Source organism: Balaenoptera physalus (genome assembly GCF_965194825.1).
Source record: "Balaenoptera physalus genome assembly, chromosome: 4".
Lineage (NCBI taxonomy): Eukaryota > Metazoa > Chordata > Mammalia > Artiodactyla > Balaenopteridae > Balaenoptera > Balaenoptera physalus.
This window is the reverse complement of record NC_138891.1, coordinates 90612187-90636740: the sequence shown is the minus strand read 5'-3', so window position 1 is coordinate 90636740 and position 24554 is coordinate 90612187. Positions and strand designations below refer to the sequence as shown.

At 35.5% G+C, this 24554-nt stretch overlaps 1 protein-coding gene and 1 long non-coding RNA gene across 11 annotated transcripts in view; one reads left to right on the top strand and one right to left on the bottom strand.

Annotated features, from left to right (window-relative positions):
* DZIP3 (DAZ interacting zinc finger protein 3) overlaps positions 1–18623 on the top strand; it is a 115330-nt gene extending 96707 nt beyond the window's left edge. For 7 of the 10 annotated variants that reach the window (XM_082460307.1, XM_082460314.1, XM_082460306.1 and 4 more), the window contains 7 exons: positions 1152–1253; positions 8997–9122; positions 11193–11332; positions 14375–14495; positions 14993–15139; positions 15226–15327; positions 16872–18623. In XM_082460307.1, coding sequence (XP_082316433.1) covers positions 1152–1253; positions 8997–9122; positions 11193–11332; positions 14375–14495; positions 14993–15139; positions 15226–15327; positions 16872–16982 — 849 coding nt within the window. In that variant the 3' untranslated portion in view covers positions 16983–18623. The remainder of the gene's footprint in view (positions 1–1151; positions 1254–8996; positions 9123–11192; positions 11333–14374; positions 14496–14992; positions 15140–15225; positions 15328–16871) is intronic. The other 3 variants (XM_082460313.1, XM_082460311.1, XR_014263074.1) reach the window with 2 other exon arrangements.
* LOC309660141 overlaps positions 1–24554 on the bottom strand; it is a 106017-nt gene that overhangs the window by 33540 nt on the left and 47923 nt on the right. The window lies entirely within an intron of this gene.

Genomic DNA, 24554 nt, shown 5'->3' with positions numbered 1-24554 from the left:
TTAGTCTAGTAAATGGTAAACTCAAAAATTGTGCCTCACACTTAATTTTCCTAGAATTCCAAAGTTAACTCTGCTCCAGTCAGAAATAAATGTCTTAACTTGATCTGAGTAATTATGTGTTTACAGAATTAAAAGGAAGATCAAGCAGATCTGTATAGTTTTCAATCTTAACTTTTTTTTTTTTTTAAATCTTAACTTTTTATGTAATTACTCCCTAATGCAAAATAATAAATTCTTAATTATTCATGTAATAGAATTAGGACTGTGCTAAAAGTAATCTAAAGAGGTAACCCACTGAATATTTGTCTAGCTTTGTCCTTGGTAGTCTTCCCTGTTTCTTTCCCAGACTCATTCATACTCAGTCTTTAGTGATGCTTAGCATATTTATTGGATTTATTCAAAGTTCTGGCCTCAAAAGAGATGCCCCTTGTTCTCTATCATTGTTTTCTTCTTAGAACGTGTCCTATATATGGAAGTTTCTAAATGTTTGAAGACTTTCTCTTTCAGCTCTTGTGGTTTGTTTACAAAATAACATATAAAGCAAAATGGGGACAATGCCAAAAATGTTGAAAGTATGTTTTTAAGCTTCAAGGATAGGAGTCTTACCTTTGGCAAAATCTAAGAAGAAAAACCAAAGGTATATGTGGAACTGGAGAAAGCTACAGGTATAACTTTTAAGATTAAAAAAAAATGTGGACATTCAAAAGTTTTCCCTAAAACTTCCCCTCCAGTTTTTAAAATGAACATTTGCAAGTAGTTCAACTCTTTGTTACAAATATTTTTTCCCCATATTTATCAGCAAGTAGATTATTTACATCTTCTTGATCTTTAGACTCTGTTTACTTCGTATCAGTGGTTCCCATTTGGGGGCTAAAAATTATGGAAACACTGAGGAGTTATCACAGAGATCTGTGAATTATGTGTCTCTGTATCTTGTCAATCAATAGATACTTCTAAAAATACAACTATTTACATTTATGGATAGTGGTGTATAGAGTTGTTTTTATGTCAAAAATTCTTTTTATATTATTTCTGGCATAATAGATTGGAAGTCACTCATCTATGTTGTACTATTCAAAACTACATCAAGTATTTCCATATGCTATTTCTTTGAAGTTGATTTTGCTGTAAAATATTGTTTCTCCTACTAGACACAGTACAATGAACAAATTAACAAGGTGAAGCAAGGGTTTGCCTTGAGTACCTTGCCTCCAATCCAGCTTCCTCCACCACCACCCAGTCCTGAGATACTGGTAAGAAATACAGTTGACTCTTGAATAATGCAGGGGGTGGGAGTGCCAACCCCCCCCTCCCCCCACCCCATGCAGTCGGAAATCTGGGTACTGCTCTCTCTGCCTCACAAACAACGGAATTGATAAATGACTACCCAAGAGCAGGAAGCTGAAACAGTTTGGATAGAATCAGGACTCAAACCCTAGGTTTTTGATTCCACATATTGTGATTTCTAATCAAATGCAAACTTTCTCCACATTTAGTTAATTTAAAGATCTGTAAAATGAAAATATAGAGACTGTATTTATTGAAAAAAATCAATGTATAAGTGGACCCACACAATTCAGACCTGTGTTGTTCAAGTGTCAACTGTATAACATTTTCAAAAATCACCATTTTCATCTTGATAAAATGGTAACAGCTTTAAAACACTGAATATGCATTATGTTTGTGTGTTCAGAGTGGAAAGGGTACATGTAGTGCGTATCATTTGTAATTATGTCCATTCCTGCTGTATCATCTACAGATGATATGACTAGTTGGCTGACTCAGCTGAGGCAAGAGGTAGGTTGTATCACTGGATTTTAGTAATGCGTTTGATATCTAAAGAGGTAATATATGCTCATTCATCCTGTCGATCACACTTACATTATGAGAGAAAACTGATGAATGCCTAGAATTCCCAATGCCCTCAAGTTACTGCTAGATGACTAAAACATCTCAGCATAATACCCTAGCATGCTGGACTTCACCCCCCCACTTCCACTTTAGACTCTTTTTTCCTTAACTTTTATCTTCTATTCTACCTTTAACAGTAAGGACAGCTTTCATTTTTGACCCTTCCCTGCTTACTGTAAGGGATAAATGGGTCTTCATCAGACAAACTAATCTCTATGCTATACTATTTATGTTAGCCTTCTGGGAAACACAGCACCTTAACCCAATAAACTCATACAGCTTTCCAAAAGACCTTTTAGAACAGAACCACTTTAATATTTGTTGTAAAGCTGGTTTGGTGGTGCTGAACTCTCTCAGCTTTTGCTTGTCTGTAAAGGTTTTAATTTCTCCATCAAATCTGAATGAGATCCTTGCTGGGTAGAGTAATCTTGGTTGTAGGTTTTTCTCCTTCATCACTTTACATATGTCCTGCCACTCCCTTCTGGCTTGCAGAGTTTCTGCTGAAAGATCAGCTGTTAACCTTATGGGGATTCCCTTGTGTGTTATTTGTTGTTTTTCCCTTGCTGCTTTTAATATGTTTTCTTTGTATTTAATTTTTGATAGTTTGATTAATGTGTGTCTTGGCGTGTTTCTCCTTGGATTTATCCTGTATGGGGCTCTCTGTGCTTCCTGGACTTGATTAACTATTTCATTTCCCATATTAGGGAAGTTTTCAACTATAATCTCTTCAAATATTTTCTCAGTCCCTTTCTTTTTCTCTTCTTCTTCTGGGACCCCTATAATTCGAATGTTGGTGCGTTTAATGTTGTCCCAGAGGTCTCTGAGACTGTCCTCAGTTCTTTTCATTCTTTATTTCCACTATTTTATCTTCCAGGTCACTTATCCGTTCTTCTGCCTCAGTTATTCTGCTTTTGATCCCTTCTAGAGTATTTTTAATTTCATTTATTGTGTTGTTCATCATTGCTTGTTTCCTCTACTGGGCATATACCCTGAGAAAACCATAATTCAAAAAGAGTCATGTACCACAATGTTCATTGCAGCTCTACTTACAATAGCCAGGACATGGAAGCAACCTAAGTGTCCATCAACAGATGAATGGATAAAGAAGATGTGGCACATATATACAATGGAATATTACTCAGCCATAAAAAGAAACGAAATTGAGTTATTTGTAGTGAGGTGGATGGACCTAGAGTCTGTCATACAGAGTGAAGTAAGTCAGAAAGAGAAAAACAAATACCGTATGCTAACACATATATATGGAATCTAAGAAAAAAAAAAAAAGGTCATGAAGAACCTAGGGGTAAGACGGGAATAAAGACACAGACCTACTAGAGAATGGACTTGAGGATATGGGGAGGGGGAAGGGTAAGTTGTGACAAAGTGAGAGAGTGGCATGGACATATATACACTACCAAACGTAAAATAGATAGCTAGTGGGAAGCAGCCGCATAGCACAGGGAGATCAGCTCGGTGCTTTGTGACCACCTAGAGGGGTGGGATAGGGAGGGTGGGAGGGAGGGAGATGCAAGAGGGAAGAGATATGGGAACATATGTATATGTATAACTGTTTCACTTTGTTATAATGCAGAAACTAACACACCATTGTAAAGCAATTATACTCCAATAAAGATGTTAAAAAAAAAAACAGAACCACTAGATAATAACCTTTATTATGATAACAGATCTGAGGGTAAGAAAAGAAGAAAGGTGTGATATATTTAGGGGTAGATCACTTTTGACATTAGCATTTCTGCTTATAGTAGAACTTTGAAAATGTTTTTTCTACAAATACTAGTTGAGTATATCAAAGAACTTAAAAATTATGTGAATTGTGTGGAGTTACACTATGTTTCAAAAGCAGAATTCAGAGCTGAAAGCATTATGATATGCACCATGGGCTTTAGTTTAGAATGACAGTATTGCCTTTTATATTTTTGGTTAATTCAGGTTTTATAGGAGCATTATATTATGGATATTATTATTCTAGGCTTTGAACACCATCATACCCAACTCTCCTGATAAGGAGTGTGTTGCGTAGATGACAGAAATCCCAGATTCCCTGTAGTTCTATGGGAAGTAACACATATTCTTGGTAGGATTTCTAGAAACCTGTTGCCTCTGCCTGTATTCAAACTACTGCCTATAGGTTGTAGTTAAACTCTCCCATGACCCTAAATATAAAATGGCTCTAGAGACTCGGACACTAGAAACAGAGTTGTTCTTTGGAGTTTTCTGGAACCAGACTGGCATAATCTATCTGATACTAGTGACACTATAACTGACAAACATAATCAAACCTTGACCTCTACATCCTCATCCCTTCAGAGACTTGCTTATGGCTGATGTGGCTACCCAGGTTTAGTCAAGGGAAAAAACCCGCTGGCAGTTAGGCTCAATGGAATTTATAAGCATCCCTTGCTAATGCTTGAGAGGTACATGTGTATCTTTTGTGCTTCCTAACCAGAGTCACTGCTGTGCTTTATCAAAGCTGACAGTTGTGTTAAAGTACAAGCATCAGTGACCACTGAGAATTAGTAGAACAGTTTGAGAGCACAGATGCTAGAAATGTGACCATTATTTTTGCAATAAATTGAGGTGGTATTATACAATGGAAATACATTAGAGGTCTGGGTTCAGGTCCTAACTCTGTGAAGAACTGTGTTGGTTTTGGGAAACTCAGCTGTCCCAGACTTTGGTTTTCCTATCTAAAAATCAGGAAATTGTACTAGATGATCTGATCACTAAAGTCTGTCTTTCTGAGATTCTAGTATTGTAAAGAATGGTTACCAGGTTTTAAATATATATAGTAGTCTAACCTGAGAAGTCTGGAATAATGGGTATTGTTCCCAGTTTAACCCAGTATTTTTATGTGTTTCATTATGTTTTGATTTTTGTAGCCTGGCTGTCTAATCCTAAAAGTAGTGTTAGGTAATTGTTGTTCTCAAAAAGAGCAGGACTACTAACTCAGTACCCATCATTCATTATTTAAGAACTTTATATTATGAAAATTTTGAAACATAGATAAAAACAGAATGATGAACCTCTGTGAACCCAAGAGCCAACTTCAACATCATTATCAACATTTTGTCAGTCTTGTGCCATATCATCCCCTTCTTCCTCCCCACTGGAACATTTTAAAGTAAACCCTACATCTCATCCATTTATACTTTAGTACGCGTTCCAAAAAGATGAGGACTCTTATTCTTGAGATTTTTCTTGTTTCTTGAGGTAGGATTGTATTGCTATAAACTTCCCTCTTAGAACTGCTCTTGCTTCATCCCATAGGTTTTGGGTCGTCCTGTTTTCATTGTCATTTGTTTCTAGGTATTTTTTTATTTCCTTTTTGATTTCTTCAGTGATCTCTTGGTTATTCAGTAGCATATTGTTTAGCCTCCATGAGTTTGTATTTTTTACAGTTTTTTTTCCTGTAATTGATATCTAGTTTCATAGTGTTGTGGTCGGAAAAGATACTTCTTATGATTTCAGTTTTCTAAAATTTACCAAGGCTTGATTTGTGACCCAAGATATGATCTATCCTGGAGAATGTTCCATGAGCACTTGAGAAGAAAGTGTATTCTGTTGTTTTTGGATGGAATGTCTTATAAATATCAATTAAGTCCTTCTTGTCTAATGTGTCATTTAAAGCTTGTGTTTCCTTATTTTCATTTTGGATGATCTGTCCATTGGTGAAAGTGGGGTGTTAAAGTCCCCTACTATGATTGTGTTTCTGTCGATTTCCCCTTTTATGGCTGTTAGCATTTGCCTTATGTAATGAGGTGCTCCTACGTTGGGTGCATAAATATTTACAACTGTTATATCTTCTTCTTGGATTGATCCCTTGATCATTATGTAGTGTCCTTCTTTGTCTCTTGTAATAGTCTTTATTTTAAAGTCTGTGTTGTCTGATATGAGAATTGCTACTCCATCTTTCTTTTGATTTCCATTTCCATGGAATATCTTTTTCCATCCCCTCACTTTCAGTCTGTGTGTGTCCCTAGGTCTGAAGTGGGTCTCTTGTAGACAGCCTATATACGGGTCTTGTTTTTGTATCCATTCAGCCAGTCTATGTCTTTTTGTTGGAGCATTTAATCCATTTACATTTAAGGTAATTATCAATATGTATGTTCCTATTACCATTTTCTTAATTGTTTTGGGTTTGTTTTTGTAGGTCTTTTCCTTCTCTTGTGTTTCCTGCCTAGAGAAGTTCCTTTGGCATTTGTTGTAAAGCTGGTTTGGTGGTGCTGAATTCTCTTAACTTCTTTTTTTTTTTTTTTGGAATTCTCTTAACTTTTGCTTGTCTGTAAAGGTTTTAATTTCTCCGTCAAATCTGAATGAGATCCTCGCTGGGTAGAGTAATCTTGGTTGTAGGTTTTTCCCTTTCATCGCTTAAATATGTCCTGCCACTCCCTTCTGGCTTGCAGATTTTCTGCTGAAAGATCAGCTGTTAACCTTATGGGGATTCCCTTGTATGTTATTTGTTGCTTTTCACTTGCTGCTTTTAATATTTTTTCTTTGTATTTAATTTTTGATAGTTTGATTAATATGTGCCTTGGTGGGTTTCTCCTTGGGTTTATCCTGTATGGGACTCTCTGCGCTTCCTGGACTTTATTGACTATTTTCTTTCCCATCTTAGGGAAGTTTTCAACTATAATCTCTTCACATATTCTCTCAGACTTTCTTTTCCTCTTCTTCTTCTGGGACCCCTATAATTCGAAAGTTGTGCATTTAATGTTGTCCCTGAGGTCTCTGAGACTGTCCTCAATTCTTTTCATTCTTTTTTCTTTATTCTGTTCTGCGGTAGTTATTTCCACTATTTTATCTTCCAGGTCACTTATCCGTTCTTCTGCCTCAGTTATTCTGCTATTGATTCCTTCTAGAGAGTTTTTAATTTCATTTATTGTGCTGTTCATCATTGTTTGTTTGCTCTTTAGTTCTTCTAGGTCCTTGTTAAATGTTTCTTGTATTTTCTCCATTCTATTTCCAAGATTTTGGATCATCTTTACTATCATTACTTAGAATTCTTTTTCAGGTAGACTGCCCATTTCCTCTTCACTTATTTGGTCTAGTGGGTTTTTACCTTGCTTCTTCATCTGCTGCATATTTCTCTGTCTTCTCATTTTGTTTAAGTTACTGCGTTTGGGGTCTCCTTTTTGCAGGCTGCAGGTTCGTAGTTCCTGTTGTTTTTGGTGTTTGCCCCCAGTGGGTGAGGTTGATTCAGTGGCTTTTGTAGGCTTCCTGGTGGAGGAGACTGGTGCCTGTGTTCTGGTGGGTGGGGCTGGATCTTGTCTTTCTGGTGGGCAGGGCTGCCCCTGGTGGTGTGTTTTGGGGTGTCTTTGAACTTAGTATGATTTTAGGCAGTGTCTCTGCTAATGGGTGGGGTTGTGTTCCTGTCTTGCTAGTTGTTTGACATGGGGCGTCCAGCACTGGAGCTTGCTGGTGGTTGGATGGAGCTGGGTCTTAGCGTTGATACGGAGATCTCTGGGAGAGCTCTCGTCAATTGATACTACGTGGGGCCAGGAGGTCTCTGGTGTCCCAATGTCCTGAACTCGGCTCTCCCACCTCAGAGGCTCAGGCCTGACACAGGCCGGAGCACAAAGACCCTGTCAGCCACATGGTGAACTCAGTGACGTCCTTAGTATAAAGCTGCTGCTGACCTTTGTGATCATAAAACTCAATCCTTAGTCTTGTTCCCTACCCTCAGATTTATGCCTCAGGACTCTTACTCTTATTGGCTATAATCACACCACCATTTTGTACCTAAGAAAATTATAATTTTTAATATCTAATATTGATATTTATATTTCCCCAGTTGTCTCAAAAATGTCTTTTTCTTAACTAGATTGACAGTACTTCCAATGTGGTTATAATTACCATTACTTTAAAAACCCTTATTTTTAAAAAAACAGTCCAAACAAGGTTTATACTTTTCATTTGGCTGATTATTTTTCTTTAAAATATAACAGCTACCTAACCCCCTCCCTTTTATTCATATCATTTATCTGTTAAAAAACTAACTTCCTACATTATTGATGTAACTGATTACATCCTTGTGATGTCATTATACATATTCTTCTATTTCCTATAACCTGATCATTAGATCTAGAGGGTTAGTTAGAATCAGGTTCAGTATTTTTGGCAAGAGTACTTTATAGGTGATGATGTATACACACATTAGAAGACACACAGTGTCTCTCGTTTAGTGACGTTAAGAATCACATGTCATCCTTATCTCTCCATTATAAAGTTCCCCATTAACTTTCACCCTGCTGGTTTCAGTATCGTTACTTAAGAGCTATATTGATGCTCATTTTTTAAATTCAACGAGTAGTTGAATTTCTGCTTTATGCCAGTGCTAGACCTGGCACATAGTAGATGCTCCATAAACCTGTCCTCTTTTGTAGTCCAGCCAATAAGGTGTCCATCCCATTGGTAGATGCTAAGAAGGGCTAGCTTTCTACAACCCCCTGAGAAGTTCAGTAACATTCACAGGCATGTCTACAAGTCACTGTAGGAGGGTTTATCCCCCTGGCCCACCCCACTTCAGCTTTCCACTGTCCTTGGAACTAAACATAAGGTCAGAACTCCACCAGGTGGTACAAGGTCCCTTCAATACATAATAGCAAAAGTAATATTTTCTGTAGACAACTTTGGTTCTTTAGCAGAATTTCTGCGTGTCAATATTGTTTATCAGCATGAACAGTACTCATTGAGGAGCTCCTTTCCATAGTCCTATATTATTCCATTTGTCAGAGAACTTTAAAGATCACCTAACCCAACCCTCTTACTTTATAGATTAATAACTTGGTATCCAAGATTACCCAGCTAGGTGGAGAGAAAGTAGGACTAGAACCCAGTTCTCTTCTGTCTCCATGCTCTTTAGTATATTTTACTGCCCTTTGCTTTTTCAAATATTCATATATTTAACTAATGTTATGACAACATTTTTTCTAATATGCTTTGTATCTAGATTTCAAATCAGTTCCCCCCCCAAAAAACATTGCTCTATGAGTTTAGATTATTGATTATATAAATATATAAATACGTGGGGGTTTTATTTTTATTTTCTATCTTTTCTATTTTAGATACAGCAGTTCTTGGGAAGACCCGTTATGAAAGAATCTTTCTTTAGACCCGTACTCACTGTTCCTCAAATGCCTGCCGTTTGTTCTGGAGTCATCTCTGCAACTGGTCAACCTAGACCCCCACTGGTACAGATCCCTTCTTGGTAGAATATACATTAACTAGCTTGCTGTCACTTACAGTGGACTTCCAGAATGAATGTCTTCTCTTTGTTCATTTACTTGATAAATAATGATGAAGGTGATGGTGGTAGTGATGATGATGATGATCATGATGATCATGATGATGATTGAATGAATAGTTCCATGTGAGGCACTGTGTTAAATGCATTATATATATTATTTAACTATTTCATTAAGTGATTATAGCTTAGTTTTTAGATACAAAGATAAATATAATATTATAGTAGAGAATTCTTATAGTTTTGCTTCTATAACAGGCACTAATGCAGGGTAGATTGATATTTTTAATAGATAATTTATATTTAGCATGATTGTTAGCTTCTTTGCTTTTCAACCTACCGAAGTCACAACATTATGCCACAAAGCTAAAGAAAAATTTTATATACACACACACATATAAGTGTGTATAGTAGGACACTATTTATCTATAAACAGGTAATATAAATCATATCACCTTGCAACGTATTATACTATAAAGTTATAAATCTTTCTAGCTACAAAGAGCCATATAAGCTTTATCCAAACCTGAAGAAGCAACAGAGAAATTTAAAATGATTAGGATTATTAGTTGTAATCTTGATCAAGGTAAACTTTTTATTAAAAGAAAAATCTTCTCCCAGATGATTGATGTTTAATATAATTAATGAAAAAATTCTCTAATCTTGACTTTCCCATAACTACATTCTAGTCAGTTGGGGTTTATTTTGTACCTGTGTATTGCTGACAGCCTCCCTTTGAAACATATAGTCAAATGGACTTACTCATTTGTGTAGAGGCTGCCTCTGTATGAATAAATATGTATCTAGGCCTTAACATGTTTACTAAGTACCACATCTTTTTTATCACCATGATATTAAAGTGTTGCTCATGTGGTTTGCTCCTGCACCATTCTATAAGGAACTATAAAATTTTATTGAAAACATTAAGGTACCTCAACCTTCTAATAAGATTACTTCCTGATTCCTCTGAAAAAGCTTGACATTGAGGCAAACCCAGATTTCTGGTGATATTCAGTTCTTTCTCTGACTTAGTAGGCTGTGTGTGAGTAATTTCAGTGGCTGTTAGTAATTTTTCATAAGTAATAACCTTATATTTGAAAATAATCTATAGTCTTAGGTAAAGGTTGCATGTTTATAATTATCCTAGTAATCAGATAAGCACTTCAAAAATATTCACTTACTGATATTAATTAATTAGAAAATTGATGGTTCTAAGAAGGAACCATCATAAAATATGAGGAAAACTTTGTTTGATGGTTTCATGGCTCAAAGTTGTCGCTACTACTTCCATACCACCTTTGTAACATTCATGACACTGGGCAGATATTCTAGTAGTATTCTCATCTTTATTTAGTTGTTTGAAAATTAAACTTCATTATTTTTCTAATTATAAAAGTAGTATATGTTAATTATAAAAAAGCAAATAATATAGAAATACATAAAGCATATACAAAGTATATAATAATTATATAAAGTAGAAAGCAAAATTACCCTGCTGTTGAATCCTAGAAAATAATCACTGTTTTCAGATTATTCTGTGTCTTACAGACCTTTTTCTGTGCATACACATTTAAGAAATGTTTTAATGTAAAATGAGTTCTACCATAAATGCTGTGCCGTAGACTTTTTTTAAAAATGAGACATATATTGTGGACATCTCGCATGCTCAGACATACAAATCTATTTTTAAGGACTTGATTAGATATGCTACAATTTATTGACTTATTCCCCTATTAACAAACTTTAGGTTGCTTTCAGAAATGCACACTCTGTATGTATTTCTGTATATGTTTGCAATTACTGAGACTAGCATGTGCCATTTTTAAAATAAAGGTAAACATATACAAACAGTTAGAAATATTGTGCTGTAAGGAAAAAAAATTCTAAAAAGGGAACATGTATGTCAGTATTCCTCTTCATTCTACCCATTTTCTGAGGTATGGAAATGTAATGTTGGCATGGAGCTTTGCTTCCTAATAATTGAAGCTGATGGGTTGTAACTCTGTGCTACTTACAGATGACTAGCATAGCCTGGACGGTGCCAGCGCCTGTGGGAGAAGCTGTGCCTCCAAGTGCAGGTCTGGGAAGTGATCCCCCCATGATGAATTGGGAGAAGATTACAGACAGGCTGAAAACTGCCTTTCCACAACAGACCAGGTACCTTAGTCTCTTTTACTGTTGAGTACAGATCATACTCTATAGTTTCCACAACCATAATTATGCCAATGAAACATTTCAGAGAAATATAACACCCCCCACACACACATACACACAAAGTACAGGTATTTCCTAACCATGGCCTTGGTAGGGAAAATGAAATTTATTAAGAAGGGACAGTTTTCAGTATAAATGCTAAACCTCTTCACTAAAATTATTAAAGTCATGAGAGAATAAACTATTAAATTTAGGTTTGCTCATTTACTGAAAGTACAACCAGTTGTAAACCTACCCAATTTTATGCCACTAGCTGCAATAATTATCTTAATAACCTATTTCCAAAGGGAATTTTAAGTTAATTGTATGCCATATAAGCCCAAACATAATCAGGTTTTACTTTCCTATTTCCTTAATTTTATTGAGGGTTCTTGTAGTTTCTTTGTTAGGGGACAAAGAAAGGGGACATAGTTAAATGCAAGAAATCATTATTTTACTGTGCTTTTCACAGTTCTGACTTCAGCAGAAAGCTATTTAATTCTACTCCTCCATAAATAAAGTGTCTTTTATCTTTAATCTTGTATCAAATGAAATAATTCTAGTTTTCACCAGCATTTTCATTTGAAGACCAATGCTTTTATTTAACATATGTACCGTTATGTTTCAGGATTAGATTATGGTTTTATAAATATAATAGTGAATAGAAAATGAAAATAGAACTGTAATATAGTTGTTATAAATATATATAGAAAATAAATAGTAAATCAAAGGTAGTTTTATAAGGCTGATGACATGACATTTCATTTGAGAAAGAAAACTACTTTTATCATTCTACCCTATCCTACCAAAAATGTATATGCAGGCTTTGGGTCAATGGCCATGGGAATGGAAAAAGAACATATCAGTTAAAATATTCCTAGATTTCTTTATCACATAATTAATGTGTCTTTCAGTCCTTGCTTTCATTTTCTGTTAAATCTTTGTTTTCTGTTTCTGAATTTTACAAAAGTAGAACTATTAATAAGGATAGAAAGAGACTGATAGTAACATAGTTAAAAAGGAATATTTTAGTCTTTTTTTTTTTTTACATCTTTATTAGAGTATAATTGCTTTACAATGTTGTGTTAGTTGCTGCTGTACAACAAAGTGAATCAGCTATATATATATATGTACACATATCTCCATATCCCCTCCCTCCTGAGCCTCCCTCCCACCCTCCCTATCCCACCCCTCTAGGTCATCACAGAGCATTGAGCTGATCTCCCTGTGCTATGCAGCTGCTTCCCACTAACTATTTTACATTTGGTAGTGTATATATGTCAATGCCACTCTCTATGTCCCAGCTTCGCCTTCCCCCACTGTGTCCTCAAGTCCGTTCTCTACGTCTGTGTCTTTATTCCTGCCCTGCCACTAGGTTCATCAGTACTGTTTTTTAAAATTCCATATATATGCATTAGCATACGGTATTTGTTTTTCTCTAACTTACTTCACTCTGTATGACAACTCCAGGTCCATCCACCTCATTACAAATAACTCAATTTTGTTCCTTTTTATGGCTGAGTAATATTCCATTGTATATATGTACCACATCTTCTTTATCCATTCATCTGTCGATGGACATTTAGGTTACTTCCATGTCTTGACTATGGTAAATAGTGCTGCAGTGAACATTGTGCTACATGTATCTTTTTGAATTATGGTTTTCTCAGGTATATACCCCGTAGTGGGGTTGCTGGATCATATGGTAGTTCTATTTTTAGTTTTGTAAGGAACCTTCATACTGTTTTCCATAGTAGCTGTATCAATTTACATTTCCACCAGCAGCGCAGGAGGGTTCCCTTTTCTCCACACCCTCTCCAGCATTTGTTGTTTCTAGATTTTTTGATGATGGCCATTCTGACCAGAGTGAGGTGATACCTCATTGTGTTTTGGGTTTTTTTTAAAATTTATTTTATTTATTTATTTTTGGCTGCATTGGGTCTTCGTTGCTGCGTGTGGGCTTTCTCTAGTTGCGGCAAGCGGGGGCTACTCTTCATTGCAGCGCGCAGGCTTCTCATTGCAGTGACTTCTCTTGTTACGGAGCACAGGCTCTAGGTGCGTGGGCTTCAGTAGTTGTGGCGCACAGGCTCAGTAGTTGTGGCTCGCGGGCTCTAGAACACAGGCTCAGTAGTTGTGGTGCACGGGCTTAGTTGCTCTGTGGCATGTGGGATCTTTCCAGACCAGGGCTCGAACCTGTGTCCCCTGCATTGGCAGGCGGATTCTTAACCACTGCGCCACCAGGGAAGCCCCTCATTGTGGTTTTGATTTGCATTTCTCTAATGATTAGTGATGTTGAGCATCTTTTCATGTGTTTGTTGGCAATCTGTATGTCTTCTTTGGAGAAATGCCTATTTAGGTCTTCCACTCATTTTTGGATTGGGTTGTTTGTTTTTTTGATATTGAGCTGCATGAGCTACTTGTATATTTTGGAGATTAATCCTTTGTCAGTTGCTTCATTTGCAAATATTTTCTCCCATTCTGAGGGTTGTCTTTTCGTCTTGTTTATAGTTTCCTTTGCTGTGTAAACGCTTTTAAGTTTCATTAGGTCCCATTTGTTTATTTTTGGTTTTATTTCCATTATTCTAGGAGATGGGTCAAGAAGGATCTTGCTGTGATTTATGTCATAGAGAATATTTTAGTCTTGAGTAAGAGAGCATTGAGAGATATGATATAATGAGCTCAGTACATAAATAAGTAGATAACAAACTTAATTTTCACACAGTGAGCTTTTAAAAACAGTTAAAATCTCTTTTTGGAAAGAAAATAAATACTAAACTTTATCACTCACAAACACATTAATTATCATTAATCAATACATTAGGAGTTTTCATTTTGGTTTAAAATAAATGCAGATGGACCTGTGATCACTTTTTTAGATCAGAAATCTAAAGGGTCACCTCTGTTAACTACATATCAATCCTATGATAGGATTTCATATCTCCTTTGGAGGGCATATCCTCAAGGCAGTAGGAAAATCACCAGTGCTCTTTCCTTGATCTCTTCCAGAAAGGAGCTTACAGATTTCTTACGGAAATTGAAGGATACTCATGGGAAGTCCTTATCTAGACTGACATTTGATGAAATTGTTCACAAGATTTCCCAATTTATTGACCCCAGGAGATCTCAGGTAAAAAAAAAAAAAAAAAAAGAAAAAAAGAAAAGACAACTTTATATCCTGGCCCTTATCTTTAGTAGTTAGTCATATTAATTATCTCCATTACATGATCAGGAAAACAGTCTATAATCATATTAAATCATCTATTAACAACAAACAGTGCAGCTTGACAAATGGCATGGGAAACACCACCTGATCATTCTAGAATAAAACTGACCCTCTTGAAATTTACTCTAGGTTATTTTGAATGGCTCTAAAAGGAGACATTTTTTCTAATTTTCTGCAAAGACTTGTTTTAATTGAAAGAGCACCTAGAGTTATTTTTGGTTTTACCTGGTTCTTAGTATATAAGTAATATTGCCAACATTTATTTCAAGATTTCTCATGAACCTGATTAACCTTTACCCTTTTGCTAATTCTCACGGTAGCCTATTCTATGGTATTTATCAGTTCTTCCTGTTTTACTTCAATTCTAAAAAAAATAATAAGTATAATATTCTAATTTTCAGAGTCAAGGAAAATCAGTGCCAAATGGTAATAGTGCTTCACCCAGCCATACTCCTCCACCTCAGGCTAATGCTGCCCAGCCCTCAAAACCAGCCCGGAGGCCCCTCAGTTCACAAGGTCCTGCCACATGGGAAGGAGCCAATAATTTGGTGAGACTGAGACTGTTGATTCTGAATACATTTAAAGTTAGAGGAGAGAAATGAACTGAATTTAACCTTATGTGTATTCTCCCTAGGATGATGAGGAAGAGGAAGAGGAACCTTGTGTGATCTGTCATGAGAATCTCTCTCCAGAAAACCTCTCAGTTTTGCCCTGTGCGCACAAATTCCACTCTCAGGTGAACTTATCTTTTTAATATTTTGCCATTAATCAATTAAGTGAAATTCATACTGCATTCCTTGAAATTGTATACATGTATCATCCACTGCTGTGTCATGAATTTCACTGGATATAACTCTGGGCTTTTGGGTACTGCACAGAAGCATTTATATGTTTTCCCATACCTAGCCATGGATTGCATTGTGTTTTCTCAGATCTTGATACACCTAGCAGGAGAAGGGGACAATGACGAGATTTAATGGGACAGAGTGGCAGTTCCTTTGAACAGAACTGGAAGGAATGTTGATTGACTTGGCAGTTGGCAGTTTAGCAACAGTGCCACTTCACCTTGGCTTGTTATAAATAGTGTCCTTTGTCCACACCTAATGATAGCCAACTGCTGTTATAACGCATAAGACTTAACAGTCTGTCCAGGCTCCTGTATTTGCTTTTGAAGATGCTGAGGCCTGAGTTTTGATGTTATAAAAATGTGAGGCTGGCATATCTTTTGTTAATTCTCGGCATTTATATAGATTAACTTCTGGTGTTGTTGCTGTGCAGGTGCTATTGATATACAATTTATGATCCAAGTCTTCTGATGCAGAGGTGTAATTTGACACAGGAAAAGATAATCTTACACAAGAAAGCCTTCTCAGGGAAGTGAACAATAACCAGCTCATTCAAGCCGTATCTGTAAAACATCATTTCAAAGATATATGATACCTGGTACAGAATTATGTTTTGTATCTGCTCTGATAAGAAGAGCTATACACAGAATGGCTAATCCCAAAAGACCTCCAGGATAGATACTTAGCCATCTGGTTTTCCCATTTGAAGTTTTGAAAGTCCTAAAGATCCATTTAGAAAATAAATGTTTCACAAAACTTATTTTATTCTTTGCCATTGCTCATTGAATATAAAGCAGGTAATTCATTCAGGTTACTCTCAAGAGTTAATGGGCCTCATATCTATTGCCTATTCTTAATCCTCTCTCATCTGACTTGGGTCTTCATTATTCATTCATGTAAAAATGATTTGTTTTTGGAGAGTCAGTATTCAAGCAAATAACTTAATAGATAGTTCATAGCCAAAGAATACTACCCATTATGACCAAAGAAAGAGCAATCTGAAAAGTATATCCGTTATCTAGGGATTTTAACTTCAAAACACCATAAGCACTTGATACAAGGTATTTGTGACATTTGTATGTTTAGGTATGACTTTTTCTAGATTATAAATTAGAATAATATATAATAAACTAGAGAAAAAATGTAATAGGTTTCCTCAGTCTCCTTATTAGGAAGAACTAGTCTTCCTGAAGATTGGGGTTAGGGGAAAGGATCTTAATAGAATAAACTGGCTGAAAGGTGTTCTCCTGTTACCAACTATATTGCTCAGCAAATCACAAAGTTCCATGATTGCAGCAGTTTTCATGGCAATCCACCAAATAAGGCTCTGAGATCCACTGGAAGATATGTTGGTTGGCAACCCTTATGTATGGAGTAACAGCTACCTCTGCTAGGCTAAATCTGAGAGACTGACATGAATCTTTTTGCTCCTTAGTGCATTAGACCTTGGTTGATGCAACAGGGGACATGCCCAACCTGCAGACTCCACGTTTTGCTACCAGAAGAATTTCCTGGTCACCCCAGCCGGCACTTGCCCAAGATCTGATACCACGGGGTGACTGTGCAAGGGAAGTTCAATTTTCAGACTGCAGCATTTAGTTTTGCCTTTTATTTGGGCTGATGATAGTGTGAGTGATGTGAAGCAGTACACTCTTCAGTATTATGCAAAATAAGCTAGCTAAACTCATCAAAGCTGGAGCCAAAGAGGAGAGGACAAATCTTCAGGACTGTGAACTGAATTGAACAGGTTTAAAGAAGATAGAATTTTAAAAGTTGTTACATTATATTTGCCCTTACCTTAGCAGGTATTTTCTTCCAACATAAAGATGATTACTGTTAGCATGTATACTAGGATGTCTTTTTTTGTCCTTATTCCACTCATCCTTTACTTTCTCCCAAATATACTACACTTTAATTTCCTGAAATAAATGTAAACAAGAGTAGGAAAATTCCCCAGATTTTAGTGTTCCTTTTAACTTTTAAAATTGATTATAAAAATATATATTATTTATTTACATTTTATCTCTATCTTCCCTATTCTTTTCTATTCTCTAAAATACATACCTATGAATAGATTATGATCTACTTGAGGGTGGGGTCCAAACAGTGGTGTTTTGGAGCTGGCTTATAGTGGTTTATGAGAGACAACTGTTAGTTTCAGGAATTTTGTGAGCCAGTTATTCGAATTGTTGGTAGCTTGAAATCTGCCATAGTGGGAGTATTTTACACCATAGAAATTGGTAAACGCTGTAAGTAAGGGCTTATTTTCCCCTCAAGAGCTGGTTATTAAACATTTACCAGTATACCTCTGGGACCATGTCTGATGATTCTTACTGTTCTCAATGTCTTGCACAGTAGATGCAGCATAAATAGTCCCCAGAATTAGAAATCAGGAAGCAGTAAGAAAAGTTACTGTGCAAATTAAGTCATTTGCTCAGCTGAATAACTTTGGTGATTTGTAAACATGCTCTTTGGACCCTAATCGTGTATACTTTGGAGAGATTTTTTTTCTGCCTTTAAAGTTTCTAATTTCACTTTCTCATGCTGGGGGGGTATTGTTTGTGTATAGTTGCTTCTTATGACAGAGTTGACACCCACTGAGCTAAAGCTGCACATCTAAAGCTTGTCACTGAGAACTTTCATTCTTAGAGGTCGAAAACCTATTTTGAAATTAGTACTGTGTAAATTCTATAAGTGTTGTACATGTCTCTAGCTACAAAATTAAAAGAATTCAGTGACCTTGTAAGAAAAATGTTACGCGGTTCATATTATTTTCCATAAATTAATGAAATTCATACTGTGAATAAGTGTTTCCTGACTCAGCAACTATTTTACCTGTATATTTCAGGGTAAATATATCTTGAATTTACTTTAAATCTCTATTTAAAATTATTATTTCTATAATTGTATGCTAAATGTTTTCTTCTCTAATGAGAATAGACTGGAAAATGTGGAGGAAAATACCCCAAAATGAAGGCAGTCATCTAGACATGTAAAGTGCCAAGAATGTCTTAGAATTGTACAATTCAGAATTTAAAGGGCCTTTAATAATTATCTTGTCTAACACCTCAACATCATGGTCATATAGCAAAATTACCTTGTAAAACAAATATTTTTTAGTGTATGTTTACAACTGTAATTTCACTTTCATGTGGGAAAGAATAAATGTTTCTTAATTGAATAACTATTTTATCTGTGTATATCACTTTAACTGTGTCCTAAAGCTACTTGAAATCTCTATTTCAAACATCTATTTCTGTTTCATTGTGCTTAAACTTTTTCTTCTGTTGTGAGAAAGGATGGGAAAATATCCAAAAGGAAGGCAGTCATCTAGACTTGTAAAATACCAGGTATGCCTTAGAATCATAGAATGTCAGAGCTTATAGGGTCCTTAATGATCCTCTGATCTATTCCCTCATTTTACAGGAACATCTTGCCCTAGGTCATGTGGCTAAATAGTGGCTGAGCCAGTCCTAATACTTGAGAGTCCTGATACTCAGTAAGTCACATGCTTCCTCCACAAATTCAGGCTGCTAGGCTGTATTGGTGGTGAACTGCTGTTCTTGGCTCCAAGGAGGGGGCCAGAAGACTTAACAGGATAGCTGATATACAGTGAGAATATAGTAGGACCATGCTCTCGAAAGTCATAACCAATTCTGCAGATGCTGAAGGTAATGGGATTTTTTTTCTTTTGAAGTATAATTTAACAATAAAGACAACTGTAGTGGCCATTCTTCTATAAACAGTGATCACTGTCATGCCTGTGGCTGCTGAAGGATCCAGAACACCATACTGCACAGAAATTCAGTGAGGGAAGTAGCAATATTTACATCAAAAACAATCTGTAAGCATCCTGTAATATCACTGCAGCTGCCATCAGATAATATGTCTTGTAATGTTTTCCTTCATATTTATTGTCCATGTGTATAATAATACTTTCCATCTTTTATGGGACACTTTCCTTGATCAAATGTTACTTTATTTGATCCACTAATAACTTTAACGTGGATACTCTCCTTTTTACTTTACAGACGATGAAACTGAGGCTCAAATAGAGGGAAATAATTTGTCTGAGGTCATAGCTATGAAGTGGCATTCTGGGATTTGAATGCAGATCTTCTGTGCCTTAGCTGGTTTTCTCTTTCAGTACTTTATTGCTGCATCCCAATTTCAGATTGAATGTACACACAAATATTATTTTAAATAATATTCTTCAAGATAAGAAAATGAAATGAATGGTAAACCTACTGATTGTTTTGGACTACAAACATGGTATTGAGTATATAATAAAATATATAATAATGATACAACATGGTAAGAAAAGTTAGACTTTTCCCTTAGATGTCTTGGTTTGCTTGGGATGGTTCCAGTTAATGCCCATTGTCTTGACATATTATATTATTAATAGTGCTCCCTTTTACTCTCAACAGTGTCCTAGTATGGATGATGAATTATATTTCCTGGTTAATTTTTTTTACGAGATTCAAAATTTAGCAAAACTCCTCTGCATTTATAAAATGCTCCTGGAATACCTTATCATGTAGCCTGTCAGGTAAGAATCATCCACACACATAGCCTCTCAGGTAGGAAATCATCCACACACAGAAATGATATCAAAACCAACAATCGTGAGAAGACGAGAGTACAAATGCAGGATATTGGAAATGCATTTGAAATTAAGAGAACAGCAACTTAGAACAATTATATATTTACACATATATATATATATATACACACACACTGCTATATCAAAACCTCATGGTAATTGCAAACCAAAAATCTACAATAGATACACACACAAAAAAGAAAGAGCAATCCAAACACAACACTAAAGATAGTCATCAAATCATAAGAGAAGAGAACAAAAGAGGAAGGGAATAAAAAAAACCTACAAAAACAAATCCAAAACAACAAGATGGCAATAAGAACATACATACTGGTAATTACCTTAAATGTAAATGGATTAAATGTTCCAACCAAAAGACATAGACTGGCTGAATAGATACAAAAACAAGACCTGTATATATGCTTACTACAAGAGACCCACTTCAGATCTAGGGACACATACAGACTGAAAGTGAGGGAATAGTAAAAGCTATTCCATGCAAATGGAAATCAAAAGAAAGCTGGAGTAGCAATACTCATATCAGACAAAATAGATTTTAAAATAAAGACTGTTACAAGAGACAAAGAAGGACACTACATAATGATCAAGGGATCAATCCAAGAGGAAGGTATAACAATTGTAAATATATATGCACCCAACATAGGAACACCTCAATATATAAGGCAAATGCTAACAGCCATAAAAGGAGGAATCGACACAAAATAATAGTGAGAGACTTTTAACACCCCACTTTCATCAATGAACAGATCATCCAGACATAAAATCAATAAGGAAACACAGGCCTTAAATGACACATTAGACCAGATGGACTTAACTGATATTTATAGAGCATTCCATCCAAAAGCAGCAGAATACAAATTTTTCTCAAGTGCACATGGAACATTCTCCAGGATTGATCACAAAGTGAGCCTCAGTAAATTTAAGAAAATTGTAATCATATCAAGCATCTTTTCCGACCACAACACTGTGAGATTAGAAATCAACTACAAGAAAAAACTGTAAAAAACACAAACGTGGGAGCTAAACAATATGTTATTAAACAACCAATGGATCACTGAAGAAATCAAAGAGGAAATCAAAAAATACCTAAAGGACAACAAAAACACAGTGATCCAAAACCTATGGAAAGCAGCAAAAGCAGTTCTAAGAGAGAAGTTTATAGCAATACAATCTTACTTCAGGAAACAAGAAAAATCTCAAACAACCTAACCTTACACCTAAAGCAACTAGAGAAAGAAGAACAAACAAAACCCAAAGTTAGTAGAAGGAAAGAAATCATAATGATCTGAGCAGAAATAAATGAAATAGAAACAAAACAATAACAAAGATCAATAAAACTAAAAGCTGGTTCTTCGAAAAGATAAACAAAATTGATAAACCATTAGCCAGACTCATCAAGAAAAAGAGGGAGAGGACTCAAATCAATAAAATTAGAAATGAAAAAGAAGTTACAACAGACACCGCAGAAATACAAAGTATCCTAAGAGACTACTACAAGCAACTCTATGCCAATAAAATGGACCACCTGGAAGAAACGGACAAATTCTTAGAAAGGTACAACCTCCCAAGACTGAACCAGGAAGAAATAGAAAATATAAACAGACCAAACACAAGTACTGAAATTGAAACTGTGATTAAAAAACTTAAACAAAATCCAGGACCAGATGGCTTCACAGGCGAATTCTGTTAAACATTTAGAGAAGAGTTAACACCTAGCCTTCTAAAACGATTCCAAAAAATTGCAGAGGAAGGAACACTCCCAAATTCATTCTGTGAGGCCACCATCATACTGATACCAAAACCAGACAAAGATAGCACAAAAAAAGAAAATTACAAGCCAATATCAGTGATGAACATAGTTGCAAAAATCCTCAACAAAATACTAGCAAACAGAATCCAACAACACATTAAAAGGATCATACACCATGATAAAGTGGGATTTATCCCAGGAATGCAAGGATTCTTCAGTATATGCAAATCAAACGGTGTGATACACCACATTAACAAACTGAAGAATAAAAACCATATGATCATTTCAATAGATGCAGAAAAACTTTTGACAAAATTCAACACCCATTTATGATAAAAACTCTTCAGAAAGTGGGCATAGAGGGAGCTTACCTCAACATAATAAAGGCCATATATGACAAACCCACAGCTAACATCATTCTCAATGGTGAAAAGCTGAAAATATTTCCTCTAAGATTGGAAATAAGACAAGGATGTCCACTCTCACCTGTTTTTTGTTTGTTTGTTTTTATTCAGCATAGTTTTGGGAGTCCTAGCCACAGCAATCAGAGAAGAAAAAGAAATAAAAGGAATCCAGATTGGAAAAGAAGTAAAACTACCACTGTTTGCAGACGGTACGCTACTATACACAGAAAATTCTGAAGATGCTACCAGAAAACTACTGGAGCTCATCAATGAATCTGGTAAAGTTTCAGGATACAAAATTGATATACAGAAATCTCTTGCATTTCTATACACTAACAATGAAAAATCAGAAAGAAATTAAGGAAACAATCCCATTTACCATCACATCAAAAAGAATAAAATACCAAGGAATAAACCTACCTAAGGAGGCATAAGACGTGTACTCTGAAAACTGTGAGATGATTATGAAAGAAATTGAAGATGACACAAACAGATGGAAAGATATACCATGTTCTTGGATTGGAAAACCAATATTGTCAAAATGATTATACTACCCAAGGCAATCTACAGATTCAATGCAATCCCTATTAAGTTACCAATGGCATTTTTCAAAGAGCTAGAACAAAAAATTTTTTAATTTGTATGGAAACACAAAAGCCCTCTAATAGCCAAAGCAATCCTGAGAAAGAAAAATGGAGCTGGAGGAATCAGGCTCCCTGACTTCAGACTATACCAGAAAGCTACAGTAATCAAAACAATATGGTACTGGCACAAAAACAGAAATATAGATCAATGGAACAGGATAGAAATCCCAGAAATAGTCCCACACACCTATGGTGAATGAACTTACGACAAAAGATGGCAAGAATATAGAATGAAGAAAAGACAGTCTCTTCAATAAGTGGTGCTGGGAAAACTGGACAGCTACATGTAAAAGAATGAAACTACAACATTCTCTAACACCATACACAAAAATAAACTCAAAATGGATTAAAGACCTACATGTAAGACCAGATATTATAAAACTCTTAGAGGAAAACATAGGCAAAACACTCTGACATAAATTGCAGCAAGATCTTTTTGGATCCACCACCTAGAGTAATGAAAATAAAAACAAAAATAAACAAATGAGACCTAATTAAACTCAAAAGCTTTTGCACAGCAGAGGAAACCATAAACAAAATGAAAAGACAACCCACAGAATGGGAGAAAATATTTGCAAATGAAGTGACTGACAAGGGATTAATCTCCAAAATATACAAAAAGCTCATGCAGCGCAATATCAAAAAACAAACAACCCAATCAAATAATGGGCAGAAGATCTTAAATAGACATTTCTCTGAAGAAGACACACAGATGGCCAAAAAGCACATGAAGAAATGCTCAACATCGCTAATAGAGAAATCAAAACTGCAATGAGGTATCACCTCACACCAGTTAGAATAGCCAGCATCAAATGTCTACAAACAATAAATGCTGGACGGGGTGTGGAGAAAAGGGAACCTTCCTACTCTGTTGCTGGGAATGTAAATTGGTACAACCATTTATGGAGAATAGTGTGGAGCTTTCTTAAAAAACTAAAAATAGAACTACCATATGATCCAGCAATCCCACTCTTGGGCATATATCCAGAGAAAACCATAATTCAAAAAGAGACATGCACTCCAATATTCATTTACTTAGCCATAAAAAAAAGAATGAAATAATGCCATTTGCAGCAACATGGTTGGACCTAGAGATTATCATACTAGGTAAAGTAAGTCAGACAGAGAAAGACAAATATCATATGATATCACTTAGACGTGGGATCTAAAAAAGTGATACAAATGAACTTATTTATAAAACAGAAACAGACTGAGAGACTTCAAAAACAAACTTATGGTTACCAAAGAGGAAGCGGGGGAGGGATAAACTAGGAGTTTGGGATTAACATATACATACTACTATATATAAAATAAATAATCAGCAAGGATTTACTGTATAGCACAGGGAACTCTACTCAATAATCTGTAATTACGTATATGGGAAAAGAATCTGAAAAAGAATGGATATACATATATGTATAACTGAATCACTTTGCTGTATACCTGAAACTAATACAACATTTTAAGTCAACTATAATATAAAATAAAAATTAAATTAAAAAAAAGAATGATCAGGGACTAACAAAAAAATAAAACAACAAAATTTAACAAATCTCCTGCATTTATAAAATGCTTCTGGAATACCTCATCACATAGCCTCTCATGTAAGAATTCTAGGACTGCAGTAGCTGAGGAATATCTGGTTTATAGCCAGATAAAAATAACAAAGGAATACTAATTTATTATAAAGCTA